Source organism: Aspergillus wentii (genome assembly GCF_001890725.1).
Source record: "Aspergillus wentii DTO 134E9 unplaced genomic scaffold ASPWEscaffold_2, whole genome shotgun sequence".
Taxonomy (NCBI): Eukaryota; Fungi; Ascomycota; class Eurotiomycetes; order Eurotiales; family Aspergillaceae; genus Aspergillus; species Aspergillus wentii.
Window position 1 is genome coordinate 4,829,394 of NW_024467833.1, and position 20,366 is coordinate 4,849,759.

The window sequence follows — 20,366 nt, forward strand, 5'->3', positions numbered from 1 at the left end:
TGCTATCGACAAAAATGACCAAAACATGATGAATCCCAAAGCTCAACCCATCCACCTAACCTCCATGTACAATCAACATCAACCCCATACCTATCTATAATGCTATAACCTAATCCCGTATGGACAATTTAAGTATACTGCCAAGCAGCAGCACCCGAATTCTTCCACGGCACCGCCATCGCCGAAAATCCCAAACAGTCCTCCACCTTACCCTGGGGCACCTTGGCATTCTGCAACGCCGCAAACACCTGCCACCTATTATCAGCCGTGGGGCAAGCCATGAAGCCCGACGCCCCCAGCCCGTTGAACGAGTAGTGCCCGAATGGTTCTCCGGGGGTATATTTGAATGGACCCAGAGTGGAACCGGGGGGAATGTAAGCGGAGTGGGCCTGGGTGAAGCTTAAGGCGCCGTCGGGGTTGATGTAGACCTGTTGGCCGCCGGGGACTTCGACGTTCTGTTTATCACCATCGTTAGTATGTTTGCGGTCGAAGGTGTGTAGGATGGGGGGGGATAGAATACCAAGCCAGTTCCACCTGGTGCAAAGACGGTTTCTTTACCCGGGGGACAACCGGTTTTGAGGGGACAGTAAGAGGCGGTTTCGCCTCCGAGCCAGAAAGACTGGGCAGATGCAGTCATGGGGAGGAGATGGATGGGGGAGGCGGAACGGCTGGACATGACACCAAAGGGAGGAGAAGGCTCGTTGCTCTCAGCGGTTGGGGCTGGGGCGGCCGTGGCCAGGAGGGGGAGGAGAACAGAGGGGAGCAGAGTGAGCTTCATGTTGTAGATTGTATAGTAGTATTAAGATTGATTGATTGACTGAATTATTGATGATAATGATAATCGAATTGTAGTGATATCTCCTTCATATTTATACCCTTCCCAAGCCCAGCCATACAGCAATAGCAATAACAATGATGCAGATAATAAGTATAGCCTCACCATACCACAGACGAAGAGGCGGGATAACCCGCAGGACGAATTTATTTCTGGAATCCCAGCATCATCGAAATCCGAATCCCAACCTATCAGACCATCACCAGTAAAGCCATGCAGTTCCAGCCCGATACGACATAACTGAAACCTGCAGCACGCGGGGAAGAAAGGCATACAGTAAGCGGGCGAAATGAAGAATGACGTTGTTGAAGTACCCATTCTACGATTAGGATGGAAATAGAAACAAATCTAAATCTAATTCATCGTATGCCCATGGATGGATGCATTGCTTTAGCAAACCCCGTATGTACTCTGGCGGTGCGCACCGTATATTCGGGGTTATCCGATGTACCATGAATCAAAGATTGCAGGGTTGCATTCGAACTTGTGGGTTCGATCCCTTTCCGTTCGTTGGTGTTTTTGGATGAAGATTGAGTGTCGATGAACCATAGGACCAGTGGCCGGATTTGGTGATTGCGATCGATCAGTCCTTCACCGAGAAGTTATTGATCGATCGTCCCGAGGTGAAGAAACACGAGGAAGGATCAATTGAGGTGCATTAGTTCTCGTCAACGATATAGAGATCTACCTACTCGTCATGGTTAATGTCGATCAACTGGAATATCATCTACGTCAAGAGTATAACATCTGAATCTTGTGGATGACGCTCCATCTTCATGGATGGTGAAGCCATTAGGATAGGTGAAGCCTTGTATTCCTTTTTCATCTTATATACGCAGGCCTAAGACCAGTCAAATATACCGCAAAGTAAGGTATAGAAAAGAAAACAGCATAAAAGCCAGGAGAAATCAAACCCGACGGCACCGGTCCTAATAGCAATACATTCCGCCAAAAACACCCCGCCTGAACACCGACCGAAAGCCCCGTCTTGACCCATTATGCGTAAAAGAATAAACCAAACTTCCGAATCCATACCCCGGTTTCCCTACTCATAATCATCTCCATCATCGTCTCCGTCGCCACCGCGCCCCCGAGGACCCTTGACTCCGTCTTTTCGGATGGGAATCTTGATCCCCTGCAGGGCAAAGCATTTGCTGAGCTGTGTGCTTTCAATAACACCCGGGAACTTCTTGGCTGAGAAGACCTGGAAGGGCTCAGAAAAGACTGATGCCAATACAGGGGCAGATCCGTGGTTGATAACAGGTGCGCTGTTCGTCGTTTCGGCGGATTGGGTGCCTACATTGACAAAACTCATTTTAAGACTAGAAACCCAGTTAGCTAGGCACATGGTATACAACTGTGCCGGGCCTTACCGGAATGAACCCTCTGTCCGTACACTCAGATCCTGTAAGATAAACCAAACTCCAATCTTATTGTCTGGGTCTGTCAATCGGAAAGCACTGGCGCTGAGACTTCCAATCAAATTACGCGTGAACATGCCCCCAGGTCCAGCAGAAACCGGTTGCGCAGGTGACATGTTCGGTGGCATATGCCCCCCGGGATAATATTGCGGGTAGTAGGGGGCTTGCGGGTTCGCGCCATATGGGTTTTGATATGCCAGCTGTGGGTTTCCCGGGTAGTAACTGTTCATCTGGTACCCGACCTGGCCGTAGGCACTTTGCGCGTAGGGGTAGGTGGGAGAGAGGTTTTGCGGTGGAGGAGGGTATGACGAGGACATGGCGGTGGATATTGAAGGAGAGGAAGCCGAGTGCTTGACCAAGTTCACTTCGCTAGTTCCATCGGCATTCCACAGGTCGACTGTCAGGACGTAAAATGATGTGTCGATTTCACTATCCCATCATAATTAGCACCTATGCTTCCCAGCGGTTGTTCCAGGCTCCATACTTGATATCAATCTCTTTCTCGGTTTGCGCGTCTTTCACGATGAGGCGGATACATGGAGGAGGTGTGATCGGTCTCCGGTCCTATAAAAGACAGCGTTAGACAGAGATCCTTGCAGTGAAATCAGATAATTCACCTTATCACCAAAGCCACACATCCGAGCCCGGATGGGCTGCTGCACCACCTGCAAAGACCAGATCCGACCCTCATGGACTGTCGCGATCGGAGCCAGATGTTCGGATGTTCGTAGCGGGCCTGCAGACCCTGGAGTTGGATACGCAGCAGACGGGGGAGGAATGCGATCCATAGAGAGAGGTGGCGGTGGCACAGGATGGGACCTTTCCTCGACGGCGTACATGGTTCGCGCGTTGGGTGAACCGGGCGGAGCGATACCAGAGAAAGTAGATAGAAGACGGACGAGGTTCTTGCGCTTTATATATTTAGGTGGAGTGTGCTGCCTGATGTTCGTCGATGAGGGGAGGTGTCATGCGAAAGCGCGAAATCCAGACGTCACAATTGAAGCATCGACTCCAGGCCACAATGAGGGGCTGACGCCGGCGGTCGGAGAGAGAACTCGGTAACCCTTCTTTTCAGTGCGACCTGCACGGAATTGGTGATGGTTTGTCTGGCGGAATTGCGAGAGGGCTAAAAGTTTTATCTCAGTTGCAATGGCACTGGCTCGATCTGGAACAAGTTGTGTCGGGAGTCAACTTTGGAAGAGACGGTCGGACGGTTGCGGGGAGCAGTTTCTTTGGGCGAGGAAGAAAAAAAATCACAGTGTCGAGACCCGGACGGCGACGATCGATCGATTGAACGAGGATGAAGTCTAAAGAAGAGGGTAAGAGGTCAACGAAGAGAAGAAAATGAAGATGAGTTCCCAACACTTACCGTCAATGCACGCGACGCAGGTATGAAGCTCCCGAGGGAAGAAATGATGATCGCCTCTGGGCGAGCCGCGACGAGGAGCTGTCAAACTGCGGGAGATTCACTGGGCCTTCCACGGATCGTCCCAGGACCAAAGGTTCACCAACTGAACGGTGCAACACTTGAACTGATGGCCTGCAGATAGAGATCTGGTGGCGGTGTAGGAATATCGAGGGGAGAGGTTGGGTGAGGTGGGTGACGAGGTTGACTGACGACGACGTCAGGATGGGATATGGCGGGGGGGGAGGAGAGAAAAGAAGGGCGAAGGTCTGGGCCTGAGGGAGACGGGGAGCTTCACCAACAGGATATCTTTTCCAAACAGCCTGACACGCACAAACCAGTCGCTTCACTGGCTGATCGTTTCAACAAATACCGCCAAATATTAATATTTAATCAAGGATCAGGAGTCGATCTCCAACCCGGCGCAGGAACCTCGCGACCCAGACGGTCGGGTACTATGTCACACTGAGTGGCCAATACAAATATGGGGGGAAAGATGGCGGTTAGCAAGGTCTGGTTTGATGATGCTTTTCATAATTCATCTAAGATCTTCTTCTGGAGCATACAACTAATAATGTCAGTTCCTCAGCAGGTTGTCAATTCCCTCACTGTCAGTCGTTCTCCGAATCCAGCGACGTGCTCCGATAGACGATGTAACGAGTCATTTCAAGTCCAGCTCCATCCCCTCCAGTGGAGCGACTGATCAATTCTCCCACCAGTCAACACCGTCGATTCATCTTATTCACTCGGCATCCAGTAGCTCGCTGTCCGGCGTGGGCGATCCTCAACGTTGGGTCGGGGCTGCGACACTGTCCGTTTCGGGCGTCGTTGGCCGTTTGCAGCCAAAATGTACCCATCAATGAGGTTCCCTCCGTCTCCGGTGCGATGGTAAATCCTGTTCAAATACAGGCTACATGGAGTAGGACACAGCACTTTGTGCTTTGTGCTTACGCTGGAAAGGAGACATGACCCTGGGCTGCCCTAAGCGGATGATCATCGTGCACTAATGCCGTGTCCGAAGAGACGCGATCGACTCGGGTGTGACGCCGTGCCGACCAAGTGGGATTCTGGACTAGGCTGAAAGTAAATTATCCTAGTGGTCAGGATAATTGTCAATTCTCTCCATGACAGTTAGGCCAACCTCCTTTAATTGGCTGCAACCCAGCCTCCTATGTGTAGTCGGTCAACGCCTAACTGACGGCTCTTCTGTCCGGTGTGATCGGGGATTGTTATCAATGCAGCAACGGGCACGCCGGATATGCCTGAGTGCCTAAGGTAAGATATTGCCGATATCGCCTCTCATTGGTCTGTGCTGCTGTCTCTCGATGCAGAAGCATCATCCATCATGTGCAGTTTGACGTCAAAACTGTATGTGTTGTCGAAGGCATCCCGCAGATTAATACGTTGAGCCAATCTGGCCAGAAAAAGAAAAGGCGAATATGCAGCTCTCTGCATTAGAATGCTAAAAAGGCTCTCGCGCATCCATCGGCAGTCATTTGATCCAACATGCGCTGTCTGATCGAACTTGTCTTTCCATGGCATTCTTTGCTTATACACGCGGTGACTAGCCAGAAAGATCACCGCTATGTGATGGAATCATTCATATCTCAAATATATCATCTTATAAGATTTTTTGTATGAAATTCCATGTGCTTCTTGGGATTATTCCTTATTAAACATCAGGGCGCTAGTCGAAATGCGCATTACATTTGGCAAAACCTTTACGCACAGAGAAACTAGGCTAAGTAGGCGAGTTTTTCATCCTGGAAATGGAAAAATAGTTGCAAAAATGCCCTCACTGTAGTATTATGATAAAACATCTTTCAAAGATAGAAAAGTGAAACTGTCTAGTTTGAAAACCCGTTTCGAGCAAGTGTCTTCTTCCGCATTGCCTGTGGATATCCTCATTTGTGGCTGGACGGATTCCGGCGATCGAAGTGGAGAAATCATTACCTTGACATGATGTGAGATATTGAAGCCTGGAAACTCAGTGGCCTGGAGCCTGAGTGCAATGTCAATCCACACAGCACTCGAGCTGGTTGTATGAAGGAGTGAATTAAGTCGATACTGTTGGTCTGGAGTAAAGATATATGGTAAATCAACAAACCGGGAGAGCAATATATGCCCCTGTATCCTGTCCCTTCTAGGCCCCTTGGATTACAATGTTCTCGTTTCTCCGTAGATTATCCACTTGGTAGGTGATGGCTTTTCGTCTGTACGCGCAGGTAGGTAGTGACGACTGGCGAGGCAACCAACGAGATCGGCGTTCATCGACTTCCCCTGATTGTTTCGATTTCGAGGTTTAATTTATTTTACAGTACTGGGTACTATCATCTCTTCAAACCATCACTATATGAGTCTTCATCAGTATACTGTCCAATAGTTTCAGCTGACCAAAGGACTCACAGGATGATCCTCCACAGATGCTTCATCCCAACTTCTGCAATGCTCTACTGTCAGCTTATTCCCAGATGCTAGACTGCTTCCCGATAAGAAACAAAGTATCCCTCCCCCTGAAAGACGCTTGCTGTTTCATCTAGTATTGCCACTTTTCTGTTCTTCTTGAGGTTGCAGATCCATTTCGAAGGGTTGGCTTGTGTTTAGGCACTTTGACAGAAGCTAGGTCGAAAACAGACTCCATAGCAACAAACTGAGCTCTGGATATTGTTCAGAGTCAACACTTAGAGTTCCGGAAGTGAGTTTGTTCAAGGTCTTGATAAGGTTGGCTATTCTTCTGGTTCTGGTTGAATCATCGGTCAGCATTTCAACTTCATTGCAACAACTTCATTGTCTCAAGTTTGATCGATAGAGGAATTCTCAATTCAGTTATGGCTGCTGACGAGTCAGTACATATTTTTCAGGGCTTTGAATCGCGCCAGATCAGTCGCATATTCCCAGCGACGATAACAAAGTCGCCGATACTTTGGCAATGCAAAGAAAAGGTGGAAATATGGCTGCCAGGGATTTTTATGATCTATTAAACCCTCTTGGAGCCCCTCATTTCCTCGAGCAAGTAAACGCAGAGGAAACGATCATTCATCCACCCACATGAGAAAATCCTCGAAATAGCGGTAAACGGCCCAGAGTTTGTCCACGATCAGCGCCCCCAGTATAAATTTACCTGGTTTGGAAATGATTGCTCACGAAATGAAGTTACATAGACCGCTCGAAGCAAACAGTTAAACTGTTGGGATTAATCAACGAGTTGGGTTGGATTGAAAAGGCAGCTGGGCAGCGCATTGGCAAACCCCGACGTAGGAAATATCGACGTGCATTATTCATTGCGGGGTTGAGATCAGATTGTTGAATCATGCAATTACCCAGATTGCAAGGTCTTGCAAATAGTCCATATTAAGCAGACTCTTGCTCTTGACTGACTCTCGGGTGCTGTTATTTGATTCTGCACAGATCCCTTATAAGTCACAAGCCACTCTGTTGGCCTCCAACACCACAAGTACTCCTTTCGAGCATCGAGCATCATGTTTGATGTCATCAGGCATAATATTAGGGCCATATCTCCCGTCCTTTGCACATGTCCTTGATCGGAGCATGGGAAAGAAGGCTGATGTTATACATTACCCCGCACAGATGCCATGCCAAGCAGCCGGTACATCCAGTCACGTCGTGTGAGCTTCAGGTTACACCAGAAGGAGGAGGACACGAATAGAGAAGTTGGATAAAAAAGGATGAAGGTGTGTCATAGGACGCATCTCTGCCCGACCCTCGTGTTGATGGTCGTCGATTAGATTGATATCTCGGAATGGAGTTGCATCTTGGAGAGGAAGCCTTGCTATAGCATGTTCGATATTGTCTTGCGTAGGCTCTCCAGACGGAGTATTCCTTTTCCTTTTCCTAGTCATATTGATGCACTCTTTGATCTTCGACTTTATCGACAAAATCAACTCATCTTTGTCCAGGTCACACAATATCGGAGATTCTCCTGCTCCACTTGGTCAATCTTCCGACCACAGTTCCTGCAGGGGTCGATCTTCGCTTCATTCATCTTCTGACCTATCACTTGGACAATGAATCTGCCTTCGTTGACTATTGAACCTTGACTTTATGTTGTTGTCCTCTGAGCAGGTCATCCGCCAATGCCAGGTTGCGTGCAGATGATTTGTTGTTTTTTCTATCATTTTGACCTTGCCGTGGCAGATCCTGGTGGCTTAAGCCATTATCCGATCAATTAAGATGACTGTGTTCAGCCCCAGGATCCCTGTATACTTCGAATCCTTGCGGCCAGAATCGAACTGTGTTGAGATGCGGTGTATCTCCATGTGCTATCGATTCCGTTACCCCAGAGTATACTCCGACGACCTATCATTAGTAGACAGCTTCATCATCATTTGTAAATGACGCCATTGCTATTGCGAGTTGCGAGATAGCTTTGCAATATTTCAATAGCAGTTGATTTGGTGGTGCTTTTATGCATAATGGCCGTCCTTGATGGCGTGCTTCGCCCCCAATGAGGCCCGACATGGCTGTTGCAATCCTGACCATAGCGGAGTTGGCTTTCCTTTCCTTTCGTTGCCGTTGCTTATTCTCAAGTCTTCTTATTAATCTTTCTCCACTTCTAAACAGCACTTGTCAACTGATGATTATCATGCCCTTGTCTGCGGAAACTATCACAACCGGCGAATGTGATTGATTGACGGCCAACTGCGCTCATGGCGCGCATTGGACCTTGTCTTGCGCAAGGGCACTAGACATGTCGTTCTTTTCTTCCTTTGTCTGTATTGACCCTCCTTCACGCAAATAAGTTGGTGCTAGGATGCTTAGTAGGGCTTGGTGCATCGGGCATTGTTGGGATTCGTGGTATGCTAGCGGAATGACAAAGGTATTTGAATGTCGACGATTCCCGTCTGCAGATGACGATTGTTGGACAGAGCAATTGTAATTTTTCTCTTTCCCCTTTTCTCATCTCTGAATAATTTTCCGATAGGGCGCTGCAGAAATGGGGTTCTTCAGCAACCTGCGATCTGCCTTTGGGCTGATCCTGGGCTCGACTTTGCTGCATACCTCCATCGCGGCTACCTTCACGCCTTTTGCTGCCCCTTCGTATCCCCTAGCTGTTCGTAATCCATATTTATCAGGTTAGTACTCTCTTTCAAAATCTGTTTTGTCCTGTGAAGTACTCACTAGTAAACAGTCTGGCTCCCTGGGGATTCAGCATCGGATCTTCCCTCGAGCTCCCCCAAGTTCTGGTCTGGAGGTGACTTGACTTGGTCAGTCATTGCACGCGTAGATGGACAGGCGTATAATCTATTTGGTGTCTCCAGTTCGCTGGATAACTCCAAAGCAGCCACTGTAACAGGTGCCAGCTTCACCTCAACGCACAGCACGTTCACGCTCGAGGCAGGATCCAGGACATTCACTCTGGACTTCCTGTCTCCCGTGTCGCCCAAGAACCTGCTGCGACAGTCACTGCCCTTTGCTTATCTCACCATCTCTGTCAGCGGGGCATCTGATGGCTCGTCTGTTCAAATTTACTCTGACATTGACTCTTCCTGGACTGGCCAGCCGGATAACTCCAAGTGGCATATCACTACCAACGATACAACATCCATCTACCATCTCGGCCCTGTGAATGGAGCTACGTTCTCTCAGACTGACCCAGGCCAGGCTCTCTGGGGTGAGACTGCGTATGCCACGCGTCCATCTAACCAGAGCAACCTCACTTCAGCTTCTGGGCCTTTATCTAGCATTCGCTCGCAATTCGTTAGCAATGGAGCTCTTAGCAACTCCCACGCCGAATGGACTTCAGATGGAGTGGCTGGATTTGCTCACGACTTGGGTAAGGTCACCGACAAGACCTCCGTCACTTTTGCTATTGGCCATGTGCGAGAGAGGGTGATCGATTACGTGGGAAATGCACAGGCTGGATATTATTGGGCAAAATACCCGGGCACCGTCCAGGTCGCTTCTCATTTCCTTGATGACTATGCGGGTGCAGCAAGCGAGTCGACGGCTCTGGATAACCTGATTCAAACGGGGGGTGAGGACGCATACGGATCCAACTATTCTGGCATCCTCGCCTTGTCTCTGCGCCAAGTCTTTGGTGGGATTGAGGTGACTATTCCTCATGACTCATTGGACACCTCGAATCCAAGTGCTTTCATCAAAGAAATCTCCAGTAACGGCAACATCAATACGGTGGATGTCATCTACGCTACCTTCCCCATCTTCTATATTTTGAGCCCCGAGTTCATCAAGCTTCTCATCAAGCCCGTCCTCGAATACGTGACCAGCGATGCTTACTCTGAGGAATACGCCGTGCACGACTTGGGCACACACTATCCCAATGCTACAGGCCACGACCCTAACGGTGAAGCCATGCCAATCGAAGAAAGTGGTAACATTATCCTTCTCACCTACGCCTACGAAAAGGGACTGGGTCAAAGTGATATCTCCTCCAACTACGGATCTCTGCTTCAGCAATACGCTCAATACCTTCAAAATAATGGCCTCTATCCAGCATCACAGCTATCTCTGAATGATGCCCTTGGTGAGGTCGCCAACCAGACAAACCTGGCTGTGAAGGCCGCCTCTGCTCTTGGTGCTTATGGTGATCTCACTTCGCAAACCAACTACACGAATCTGGGCAAGGAATTTGCCGACAAGATCTGGACGGATAGATTGGGCACTGATGCCGACGGAACCTACTTCACCTTCCAGTATGGCAACGATACCTGGTTCGAGACATTCAACCACTACCCAGACGTGTTATTCAACCTGGACATCTTTCCCCAGGAAGTATACAATGCCACCTCGGCCTTCTACCCAACTGTCCGTCAAGCCGGAGGTGTCGCGCTGAAGCAGGATCTCAACTGGGGCCAGACAAACTGGCAGAGTTTCGTGGGTGCTACAGTTACCGGCGAAGCACGAGATCAGTATGTTGCAGACCTACACGCCTACATCTCCAACGGCCTAAACCCCGCACCGTTTTCGGATCGATACTGGGTTGCGGATAACGGGGAGTATAAAGCTGGCGAGTACTATGTGTTCCGGGCACGACCAACTCTGGGAAGCCATTTCGCTCTTTGGGCTTTGAAGGGTGCGAACCAGTGGTCTGACTAGGCTGTCATCCTGGGAGGCCTCACAAAGTATATATATGCATTTTCTGTATATACTATGCATTTAATGATTATGATACTGAGTAATGACATTGAATTCAACAATGGATAACCTGGTCCAAAAGTAAACAAATATACAAAAGCCTACCACGCAAGGAAAATCCGATAGTAGAAAGCCGCGGGGATGTAAAAAGTCTATAATCGATTGTATTTTCTGAAGCGTAGAACTAGCAAGTCATCCAATGAATATTCATTACTATCTCGGCATATACCTTCCCAGAATCTAGGGAAACCTTTCTAATGTACTGGTGCAGATCCTTGCAGATAGACAACAAGGATACTTTCGTGCCTTCTATATTCCATTGTCAGTAGTAGTATTTCCACCTAATAGGGATAAAATTTGATACGGCTGCTCATGCAAACAGACAAGCAGCAAATTCAAAAAGCAAAGACGAAAACAAAGCCCTCAAAAGGGTTTCTGTTTGTGGAAGAGGGCAAACTAGCCGGTTGGGTGGTTACATATTTGGGTTGCCCCCTCTGTTTGTTTGTCGAAGCGAGTCCCTCCCACGATCCTCGTTTTATCTTTCACTTCCCACCTTCAACAGCCCTCATCAACGGGTCATCATCGCCATCATGGTGGGTTTCCCCTTCCAAGGGATCGACCTCGAGAGGGTTGGGCATCTGATGAGTACCGATGAAACTGAGATCTCTCTCTCAGATCTGCCAGACCTTACAGACCCAGAAACTGCCAATTACTATGGGGAAATGTATCTCAGAACACACGGGACTCCCCCGCCTCCCTTCCCCACGCTAGACCAAGTCCGCGAAGAGACGAGGCAGCGTTCGAAGAATATCTTCGAGTCTTGGTTCATCATAAAACGCATCCTAGCGCCACGAGGCGACAATCCAGAAAAGATGGCTGAAGAAGACAAGAGAGCAACGCAAGAAAGTCCTTCTCACTGCGTGGCCGGGCATGTCGACCCAGCATCGACCGGATATGGAGGCTCTCACTAGAGAGAAAGATGTCGGTCCTACGAGATTCATAGAGGCATACCAATGGCCGCATATCAGCCAGGAGGATTTGTTGAAACCAAAGCTATTTCTTATCTTCCTTAATGCAAGAGGTCGCCATTCTCCTTCAACCTTTGTGGGCTTCGATAGAAAATCAATCCGAATTGGTGAGAACGCCGCAAAAGCAAAGGTAGCACTTGTCATAGGCTATAACATGATGTCCACTGGACGGGATAACCCAGACACCTATGGAGAATTGGCGAGTTGGAACGATGGAGATACAATCACGCGGATCATGGACAAGCGACAAGGTCTGCATGCTGGGGTGGGTCCCAAAGTCCTTGAGATCCAGGAACGTGTCTAAAAGTTTCTTGAAACTTGCTGTTACGAAATTTTGCATGATATGTTAGTTGAGTCGCTAGTTCGCGGCGACGGACCGGCCCAGCCTGAACCACCAGCATTGTCGACGGCTGAATCTGGTATCAGCTCTCTCGCGGCTGTAACTGCGGAGGCGCCCTACCGACCCCCAGCTCGTCTAGACCTTGCTCGTCTCGAGAGGCTGATTGCAGCCAAGAGGTCAGCATCTCAAGATCATCTCCTGTCGCTTCGAGAAGACCCCAGCTATTTTGCAGACGTAGTCCTTGATACTAAGGAGCATCGAAAGGAACTGCTTCCCGACAACATGGGACGACGACATTCCTCGGTGCGGCCGTATCCAAAGAAAACTTTCTGGGACCGAGTTTTGCGAAGTGTGGTGGTAGACTCATATGAGAATGTGATTTTTTGGGATTGTCTCCTTGACCAAATCACCCATTTGCAAGCATTGTTGGATAAAAGCAAAGATGATATCGCGCCTGACAAAGACCTCCCATTGGAGCTTCTGGAGCAGTTCTTGGATTTTCACTACAGTCTACATTTGTTTACTCAGTCCCCTATTTCGAAACTGAGGAAGATTGTCACTTCGTCTCCCCCTCTGCGTTCGCAATGTGTAAGGCTGCAGGATGACGATGATCCCAGCCATACTTGCGTGATCGCGAAAACGGGCACGAAGAGCAAACAATGGCAACGTTTGATGTGGATGTTCGAGGTTCTGTTTCATTCCAGATCGCTGTACATGGTAACTTTACCTACGCTTATGGACGAAATGGATCGATTAATTGAGAGCGAACGGGGGGTTCGCGAGCTGCTTTCTGCCACAGTAGCCAGCACGACCTCTGACTTGTCCGTCATGACTGAGTGCCAGCACCAACTCTCCCTCTTTGAACCATAGTACTCCAGTTTTAACGTGGGAGGGAACAGTCGGTATGATGGTATCGATGAAAGGCTCAGGATCCGACTAGGTGGCATCGAATATATTGGTCCATCACTGGAAACAATTTCGTTGGCCACTCTCGGAGACCCTTCTGACGGTAAATTCAATTATCCAGTCGAGAAACGCAAGACACGCGAGAATACAGAGATGATGCAACTTGCTGAAAAAAACCTGGATAAATACTGGGAGAAGATTGATGATGTTCTCACCCCCAAAGTCGACTAATCCACACATCCAGCTTTCCACAATTTGCTTTCCGACAAGGGTATTCTTCGTCGAACACCTGATTGGATCGAGCCTGAACCAAAATGCAGCCCAGCAACTCAGGAACTGGACACTGTCAAAAGATATATGCAAGCCATTATCTCAAATGTACTTTGAACTGGAACTCCGCACGCAACAAACTGTCAACGACGGGAAAACATCACCAGGCAAAACAAAGGTGAAAACACGGGGCATACCTGACCAGGCCGAGCTCCAAGTAGAGACGACATATGAAACAACCAAGGCCCCCGATCTCCAGCCGACTTTCACTGTTGATAAGCGTGCCTATAAGGTATTTTCCACAATCTTCTATCAGTCCTCCCGCATATCAAAACCAGGGGAGGTTCCCTGGTCCGAGTTTTTGCATGCCATGAGCATAACCGGGTTTGCAGTTGAGAAATTGTACGGCTCTGTCTGGCAGTTCACACCGTCTACTTCGGATGTGGAGCGGAGTATTCAGTTTCATGAACCGCATCCTGGTAGCAAGATGCCGTATCGAATGGCCAAGCGATATGGACGGAGGCTGTCTAGGGCTTATGGGTGGAACGCGGATCTATTTAGGGTTGTTGGGTGATCTTGGTGGTTTGTTGGAAGATATTTTGGGGTTTGCAGCCATTCAGGATCGCGAACACTTACGAGCCATCACAGGACCAGATCATAGTATCTTTGTTCTAGCGCAACTAGCGGAACTAGCTAACTTCTTTGTCAATTATTGACACGAGCCGAAGCCAAGATCTGGGGAGATCCATACCGGCAATTCCAGAGGCTGCGAATCGCAATTTCTGATCGATATTTGTTGAAGTTTGGATGTCAAAATTATTCCAAGATTTTCCCCGCGGGGAAACCTATTTAGGAATTTATCTACTGCAATGAATTTTTCTTTTTCTTTTCTGTTTTCTTCTTGTTTCGAACAAGTGGCATATTAGCTCACTGAAATTCTAGCACGCAAGGCTGCTGTCCAATCACCGCCGCCATCCAGACCAAGAACCATTGTTACCCAAAACGGAAAAAGAAGATCTCACTGTCTGCATGCCGGGACGAGCATAGCGCGACAATCGCATGAAGGATGGAATTTTGGGGATTAACAGAGGGCAGATCCTGATCCGGTGGATCCGGTGGAGCCCATTCTGGCACTTTCCAAGCGTCCGTCTGGGTCTCTTCATTCCCCAAATATGGTATGTCGAGGGAAAAGGAGGTTTGACAGTTGAAAATCCTCGTTCGGGTCCCTTCTCCATCGCCGTTAATCGCGAGAGGTTATTGGGCTGATTTTCCATTATTTGATCCACTAACATCCTACAGAGCAATGATCGGTGTCATCTTTCCCAGTATGGACCATGTTTGCCACGTCTATCCTCATACGGCATGTACCGATCTTGTGCATGATTTCTCATATGGCATGATGCGCGCTGACAGACCAAGCCAGTGAATTTCTGAATGATAGTTCGTAAATGCATTTACCTATTCTGTCATGTCGTTGAAGCCGGGGCCGACACGACCCACTGTATGATCGAACCCATTTATTTGGACTCGATTGTTGGATCGTACAAATTCAGCCCACGAAGTCAAATCTATTAAATGCCACAGCAGGAATTAAATCCTACGACTAACAACAGTCAGATTTCACCGCGGGGCCAAAACCAGCAAAATGAGTGAAATGAACGTTGTCGTTGCGGGCTTTTGCGCGAGAGATGAAGCTGCTTCTTCCAGATGTAGAAAAAGCTGGCTTCTTGGTATGTCTTGGAGGGGGGGCGACAAGAGGCTGTCCCGGTATGGGTGCATGCAGTGCAGGAATTTTCGGGCCAAAGTAAGTATATTCTGATGCCCTGATTTGTTATGACCTCGTAATCTGACAGACGATTAGGATGGAGAAACAGTCCGATGCTCTCACTGCCTCAGTCGCAGTCGCAGTGTAGCCAGTCGATATAAATCGCCATCAGCGCGACTTCATCCCAGCAAAAGACTCCCTTCATCATCATCTTCGCCATCTACTCCATCATCTAACACATTAACTCCCATTGCCGGCCCAAACACTATCACTCAACTCATGAACCGGTTCAACTTCACACCCCCGGCCGGGAAATTAAGCCTCGAAGACCTAGAGCTAGTGATACAATGGTGCACGTCGACATATTGCTCCATCTCACGCAACAGCGCTGTCGAACGGATATGGCAGACTGTCGTGCCTCGGGAGGCTATGAAACATCCGTTCTTGTTGCATGGCCTCCTTGCACTATCTGCACTTCACATCGCCTTTAACAATGAAGGGGATGAAAGAGACCATTATTCCAAAATTGCACAGAGTCATCAGATTCAGTCCCTTGCCAGCCTCAAACATACAGCCGGATGCGTAAACCGGACCAACTGTGAAGCTGTATTTGCAGTTTCCAATATCGTCACAGCCTCTTTCTTTGCCCTTCCCTCCTTGAGGGGACCTGTTCCGGGTGGATCTGCGATAGACGACCTCTGCGAGGTCTTCCAGTCCACACGAGAGTCAATGAATCTATTGACAGAAGCAGCACAATGGGTGGAAGATACCGAGCTTCGCCCATTAGTCAAAAGCACCCCCACAATGCCAAACACATCCCGACTGGCAATTCTCTGCCTGCAACGATTAAACATGACTCTAGCCAGTCGTGACCCACAACACGAGAAAGACGTCTATGACATCGCTCTGCAGCATCTCGCTTCTTCACTAGAGACACTCGCACAAGGAGGCGAGGCCACGCCCGTCGCATTCCTGTGGATATTGCGCATCCCGTCTCGATTCATCGAACTCCTAAGAGAACGACAGCCATTTGCGCTGGTTATTCTCGCCCACTACGCCGTGACCATCCACTCGATGCGAGGTCATTGGTGGATGGGAGACTTGGGGGAGAGAGTACTCCACGAAATCGGCCTGCACTTGAATGCTGAATGGAGACAGTCGATTGACTGGGTCATCGATGCAACGGGTTGCTATATCCCGACTCCAGCTATTCAAAACAGCCAATCGGTGTTGTTGTGACGGACAGGCGTCGTTTCTGGCTTTGAAAGTCAGTGGGAATTTCTTCATGATGATATTTGTCTTTGTCTTTGTTGTGATTCAGCCTTTTGTTTCTAAGCGTATAACATGAATCAAGCATCAGCGGTTTGGAGTTCTACGTCGAATCGTTATTAGCCCCGCAAGCCTTCATCCTAAAACCACCTCCCAGTAATTCGTATTCGGTATTTTCAAGAAACACCCGTAACTGTGTCGTTCGAGAAAAAAGAAAAGAAAAATAGCAGATAAGCCCACGAGATTTCATTGGAGCGGTCATTAGTGTCATTGCAAGGATCAAACGGAGTACAAAAACATCCAGAAATTGAATCCCAAACACCGAAGGTGGGGGTCTTTGTGTCAAGAGTAGTACAACTGATAAGAAGTGAAGATCCCCAGACCAAAATATCCCTGTAAAGTGTAAAAGAATAAAAAAAGCAAACATTAAAGCGAGATACAAAAAGCCAAAGTATCACCACCCATCCGAGCGCCTTCTCCCGGGGTTGGAATTCTATGCAGTGCCTGCAGGGTATTCAACTGACCATTCAAACCACCAGTCCCGAAGACAGAAAGAAAGAAAAAGAAAAAAAAGAACAAGTATTATAGTTCAAGGTTCAAGCACCGCCAGCAGCACTTTTTTTGTCTTGTTTCGAAATATCGGCTTTATTCATGGTCGGTCGATCGTCTGTTCGAAGCAGAATACTTTGATGCGATGCGATGCGATGCGACCAACAACTAGAGCGACACGACTTGAACACTCAAACTGCTTTTCGATCGAAGAAGTATACCGATTTTTCGAAAATCTAACTCGACGACGAAGACTCGGTGTGTCTCTCGGCCTGCTCGATATCGTATTCCTTCAATCGATCCTTGGACTGGGTTCGAACGCGCTGCAACTGCAGTTCTGCTTCCTGGCGAGCGCGCTCTTCTTCTTCGGCGGTGGGGATGTATGCGTTTGCGGCGCCACCTGCACGACACGAATTCGAATTAGTATAACAGAAGGGGTGTATACTCGGGACAAGGCGAGGCAAAGGAAAGGCACATACCACGACCGATATGATGAGGAGCCTGTTCAGCGCGCAAAGGCGGGGCCCCAACATCCTGACTCTCGCGAGCAATCTCTGGCCGTTCCGGATCGTTGTGCATCATATTCCCTGATCCCCCGCGACCGGTGGTGAAAATGTCTTGCTTGATGGTGGGGGTGACGAGGTCCTTGGGCATGGAGGGGGCTTCCTTGGAATAGATGTTTCCTGGAATGATATCATCATGTTAGAGGGTGCCAGCAAGAGTCAACGGCTGTGAGATGAGATATCTTACCTGCGCCTCCACGGCCGTGAGAAACAATGCGTCCCATGATTGCTGGATACTGGGCGTGTTGAGTGGCAGCGAACGAGCAAGTAGGATGGCGGAGGAAGACGGGGAAGCACAAGAGTCTGAAGTCTGAGTCTGAGTGCTGTGCGAGAGAGAGGTCTGACGAAGAACTTCTAGAAGAAAGAATTAAGAAACCCAGAAGGCGATGAAAGAAAACGGAGGGAAAAAAAAAAGCCTGTCAGAGTCACTGTTGAACTTGACTTGAAGGAAGCTCGTGGCTACGATCGGCCCCTCTGACAGGCTCTTTTTTTTCTCGTGCTTGGCGGATTGCGTCAAGGCCGTTTGCAGCGTCTGGCTGTCTCTACACAATCACCTCATCGTACATCTGTCTACAGCTCTTTATCCAGCTTAATTAACGTCTTTTCCAGAGGAGTTCCTCTCTGCTATCCTGATTATCTATCACTAACACACTCTCTCTTATCCCGTAAGTGGGAATTACTGACGCCGAGGTCCCTTTTTACCCCTTCCCCACCGCTGAAATCTCTGGCCTGCGCGTGGATCCTCCCAGGCTAAATATAATTAATTCCCCGCGATCAGAGGCTTGAGCTGGATTTGCAATTTCGCTTATGATCAAGAATTATGTCGATATCTCGATTTCATACCTATGAGAGGGGTCATTTATTTGATTAGCTGAATCTATGAATACTAGTCCAGGGGATTCGTCTTGCGGATTCGATTTTACTCGCCACCAGAATCCATACAGAAGATGTCGTGTCAAAGGCCAGCAGCCATTGGGGTATCTTGATTAATACCTAATACTAATTATCTTATTTGATACTGTCTAATATCATGATATGACCCTGATCAAACTCCCGATTGAGATATAGAGACCAGGTGCGAGTCTGTCCTAAGCATGCGCCGCCTAACATACGCCCTCAATCCACCGACCATAGCGACTTGCACATCTTTCAATGATCAGGCCGGACGATAGTATGCCGATTTCGTTAAAATATTTGGTGTATTTCTTTCGAAAGATTGTCGACCTGGAGCAAGGCAGCTATGCGGTGGGCCAGACGGCGGGAATAGATGTATCAATACCAACGGTTGCCCGGCTTGAGATATCGTATTATAGTTGAATAAGACGGTCGAAATGGATTGTCGACGTATGATTACGAGGCTGTGTCACGTTCGGCACATATCATTTGTGACTGCACGTGAAAAATCTGATATCAGTTGACATCAGCAATGCAGTGTTCAATCTGGGAAACCCCATAATAATCATACCCACCATTTCAATCTGGTAATACTGTAGCTCTCGTCCAAAGGTCCATCTATGCGACTGGGGCGATCGAGAGTCTTAGTGATGACCAACATGCTCTGCGAGCTGGTGTCTTTATCGATAGAAGATGTTTAAGCCCGAAACATGAATCAATCTTGGTATGCCTTTTCAAATCCCATGCTCCAGACACCGTGAGCACCATATATTAGATATGGGCCCTGTGCTTCAACAGTCTTTTGTTTCTTTTTGTATGAACTAGCCCCCACGTGCTGCATCTGTGAGGGCGATATGACGAATCGGTCAAAGTCCTTGTCATTCGCAAAGGCCTCAATGACACTGTCGACTGGTTTTGGAATTTTGTCCTGTCTGTAACGCAAATATTCCATCAACGGGGGTACATTCTTTCGTGGAAAGAGAAGCGCTTGAGAGCAACATCCATTTCGGTTCATCAGATGAACACCCGGCTTCATCGGTTGCAGGGTCACTCGTCCCGCAAGAAAAAAGAGAATTATAAACATTGGAATGCAGCCAAAGCAGACCACGAATAGAAATGGGTTGGTCAAAGTTCCTCGAATCGATCGGGCGTTTCGTCGTGCATAAATCAACAGGGTACCCGGTATTGTAACAACAACCAAACTCCAGAATAGGTAAGTGGGCCAGTACTGGTCATTCCATCCCAGGAATTTTTCCGTATAGAACAAGCGCAGATAGAACCAGTTGTAAATCGCGCCACGCCTTTGCCCGTCCTTGATAGTTTCCAAACTTTGCATAGTATGATCATACCATTTCTTCTGTGCCACCACGTCGTCTTCCACCATCAGGATCCACGGTGCGTCCGTTTGATTATAGCAAGAATTTAGGGCTAGTCGATAGTCGACGAGGGACTTTTCTGCTATTCTATGCTTTCTCTCCAGGCGCATAAGGTCCGTGATAGGCGCATCAAAATCTTCATAGGTGAGGACACGATCGATAATATTAGGGACCCAGGGTTGTCCATAGTCAGGATGCGTCCAAGCGTTGGTGGGTGCGAAAAGTACTTGTAAAGAGACAGCAGACCGCTGCTCAGGCGATAAGCCGTCAAGGAGAGAGCCGACAGTGACGTCGAGGTTTTGCACCAAAGGGCGCTTCACTGTGACGATACCAATGCACATTTCAACACCTTCAGTCGTCAGGCTCTGATTTGAATGGGTTGACGATTGGTTGAATGCCGACACATATTTCAACGCTTCGTCCACTCTTTTGGCGCTGTATTCGGGACGATAACCATGGCTGGGCCGAAAGAAAATCGAACCAGGATCACGAGCGGAATTCGAAAAGCAAAAAAACACAACCAGGAGATACACCACCCCGAAAGAGATCAAGAGTCGTTTCTGACCTCTATTGAATTCCAGGTAGCGTGCCAGCTGCATTTTGGCAGCGGGGAGCGACAACATGGCCTG

At 48.5% G+C, this 20,366-nt stretch overlaps 8 protein-coding genes across 8 annotated transcripts; 3 read left to right on the forward strand and 5 right to left on the reverse strand.

The window, feature by feature from the left end:
• Nucleotides 1-128: 128 nt before the first annotated feature.
• Nucleotides 129-1,140, reverse strand: ASPWEDRAFT_58160 (putative IgE binding protein; the record flags this gene model as incomplete). Its single annotated transcript, XM_040838364.1, has 2 exons — nt 521-1,140; nt 129-455 (listed from the first exon to the last, which is right to left on the reverse strand). The coding sequence occupies exons 1-2, from the start codon at nt 776-778 to the stop codon at nt 129-131; spliced, it is 585 nt and encodes a 194-aa protein (XP_040693563.1). The 5' UTR covers nt 779-1,140.
• A 376-nt stretch (nt 1,141-1,516) lies between these two features.
• ASPWEDRAFT_399191 (velvet factor family protein) lies at nt 1,517-3,250 on the reverse strand. The gene is made up of 4 exons (XM_040835211.1): nt 2,874-3,250; nt 2,741-2,820; nt 2,209-2,685; nt 1,517-2,157 (listed from the first exon to the last, which is right to left on the reverse strand). The coding sequence occupies exons 1-4, from the start codon at nt 3,093-3,095 to the stop codon at nt 1,881-1,883; spliced, it is 1,056 nt and encodes a 351-aa protein (XP_040693564.1). The 5' UTR covers nt 3,096-3,250; the 3' UTR covers nt 1,517-1,880.
• A 5,365-nt stretch (nt 3,251-8,615) lies between these two features.
• On the forward strand, nt 8,616-10,738 carry ASPWEDRAFT_49741 (uncharacterized protein; the record flags this gene model as incomplete). Its single annotated transcript, XM_040837324.1, has 2 exons — nt 8,616-8,754; nt 8,811-10,738. The coding sequence occupies 2 exons, from the start codon at nt 8,616-8,618 to the stop codon at nt 10,736-10,738; spliced, it is 2,067 nt and encodes a 688-aa protein (XP_040693565.1).
• Nucleotides 10,739-11,367: 629 nt separating this feature from the next.
• Nucleotides 11,368-13,895, forward strand: ASPWEDRAFT_49742 (uncharacterized protein; the record flags this gene model as incomplete). The annotated part of the gene is made up of 6 exons (XM_040837325.1): nt 11,368-11,553; nt 11,624-12,103; nt 12,191-13,014; nt 13,045-13,273; nt 13,322; nt 13,405-13,895. 6 exons carry the CDS (start codon nt 11,368-11,370, stop codon nt 13,893-13,895), a joined length of 2,211 nt encoding a protein of 736 aa, XP_040693566.1.
• A 1,071-nt stretch (nt 13,896-14,966) lies between these two features.
• Nucleotides 14,967-16,325, forward strand: ASPWEDRAFT_169717 (uncharacterized protein; the record flags this gene model as incomplete). The annotated part of the gene is made up of 2 exons (XM_040830504.1): nt 14,967-15,125; nt 15,183-16,325. The coding sequence occupies 2 exons, from the start codon at nt 14,967-14,969 to the stop codon at nt 16,323-16,325; spliced, it is 1,302 nt and encodes a 433-aa protein (XP_040693567.1).
• A 66-nt stretch (nt 16,326-16,391) lies between these two features.
• Nucleotides 16,392-16,919, reverse strand: ASPWEDRAFT_400419 (uncharacterized protein). The gene has a single exon (XM_040835231.1). It carries the CDS (start codon nt 16,780-16,782, stop codon nt 16,459-16,461), a length of 324 nt encoding a protein of 107 aa, XP_040693568.1. The 5' UTR covers nt 16,783-16,919; the 3' UTR covers nt 16,392-16,458.
• A 221-nt stretch (nt 16,920-17,140) lies between these two features.
• ASPWEDRAFT_49744 (DUF3602 domain-containing protein) lies at nt 17,141-17,691 on the reverse strand (the record flags this gene model as incomplete). Its single annotated transcript, XM_040837326.1, has 3 exons — nt 17,141-17,304; nt 17,384-17,570; nt 17,635-17,691. 3 exons carry the CDS (start codon nt 17,689-17,691, stop codon nt 17,141-17,143), a joined length of 408 nt encoding a protein of 135 aa, XP_040693569.1.
• Nucleotides 17,692-19,076: 1,385 nt separating this feature from the next.
• ASPWEDRAFT_25686 (uncharacterized protein) lies at nt 19,077-20,336 on the reverse strand (the record flags this gene model as incomplete). Its single annotated transcript, XM_040832762.1, has 1 exon — nt 19,077-20,336. One exon carries the CDS (start codon nt 20,334-20,336, stop codon nt 19,077-19,079), a length of 1,260 nt encoding a protein of 419 aa, XP_040693570.1.
• Between the last annotated feature and the right edge of the window lie 30 nt (nt 20,337-20,366).

Excerpts from the sequence above, each read along its gene's own strand:
- ASPWEDRAFT_399191 (XM_040835211.1), bottom strand. The coding sequence starts at position 3,095 with ATGTACGCCGTCGAGGAAAGGTCCCATCCTGTGCCACCGCCACCTCTC. Across the intron at positions 2,686-2,740 it reads GAGAAAGAGATTGATATCAA|TGAAATCGACACATCATTTT; the intron begins GTATGGAGCCTG and ends ATGATGGGATAG. Across the intron at positions 2,158-2,208 it reads CGGACAGAGGGTTCATTCCG|TCTTAAAATGAGTTTTGTCA; the intron begins GTAAGGCCCGGC and ends CTGGGTTTCTAG.
- ASPWEDRAFT_400419 (XM_040835231.1), bottom strand. The coding sequence starts at position 16,782 with ATGTTTGCTTTTTTTATTCTTTTACACTTTACAGGGATATTTTGGTCT.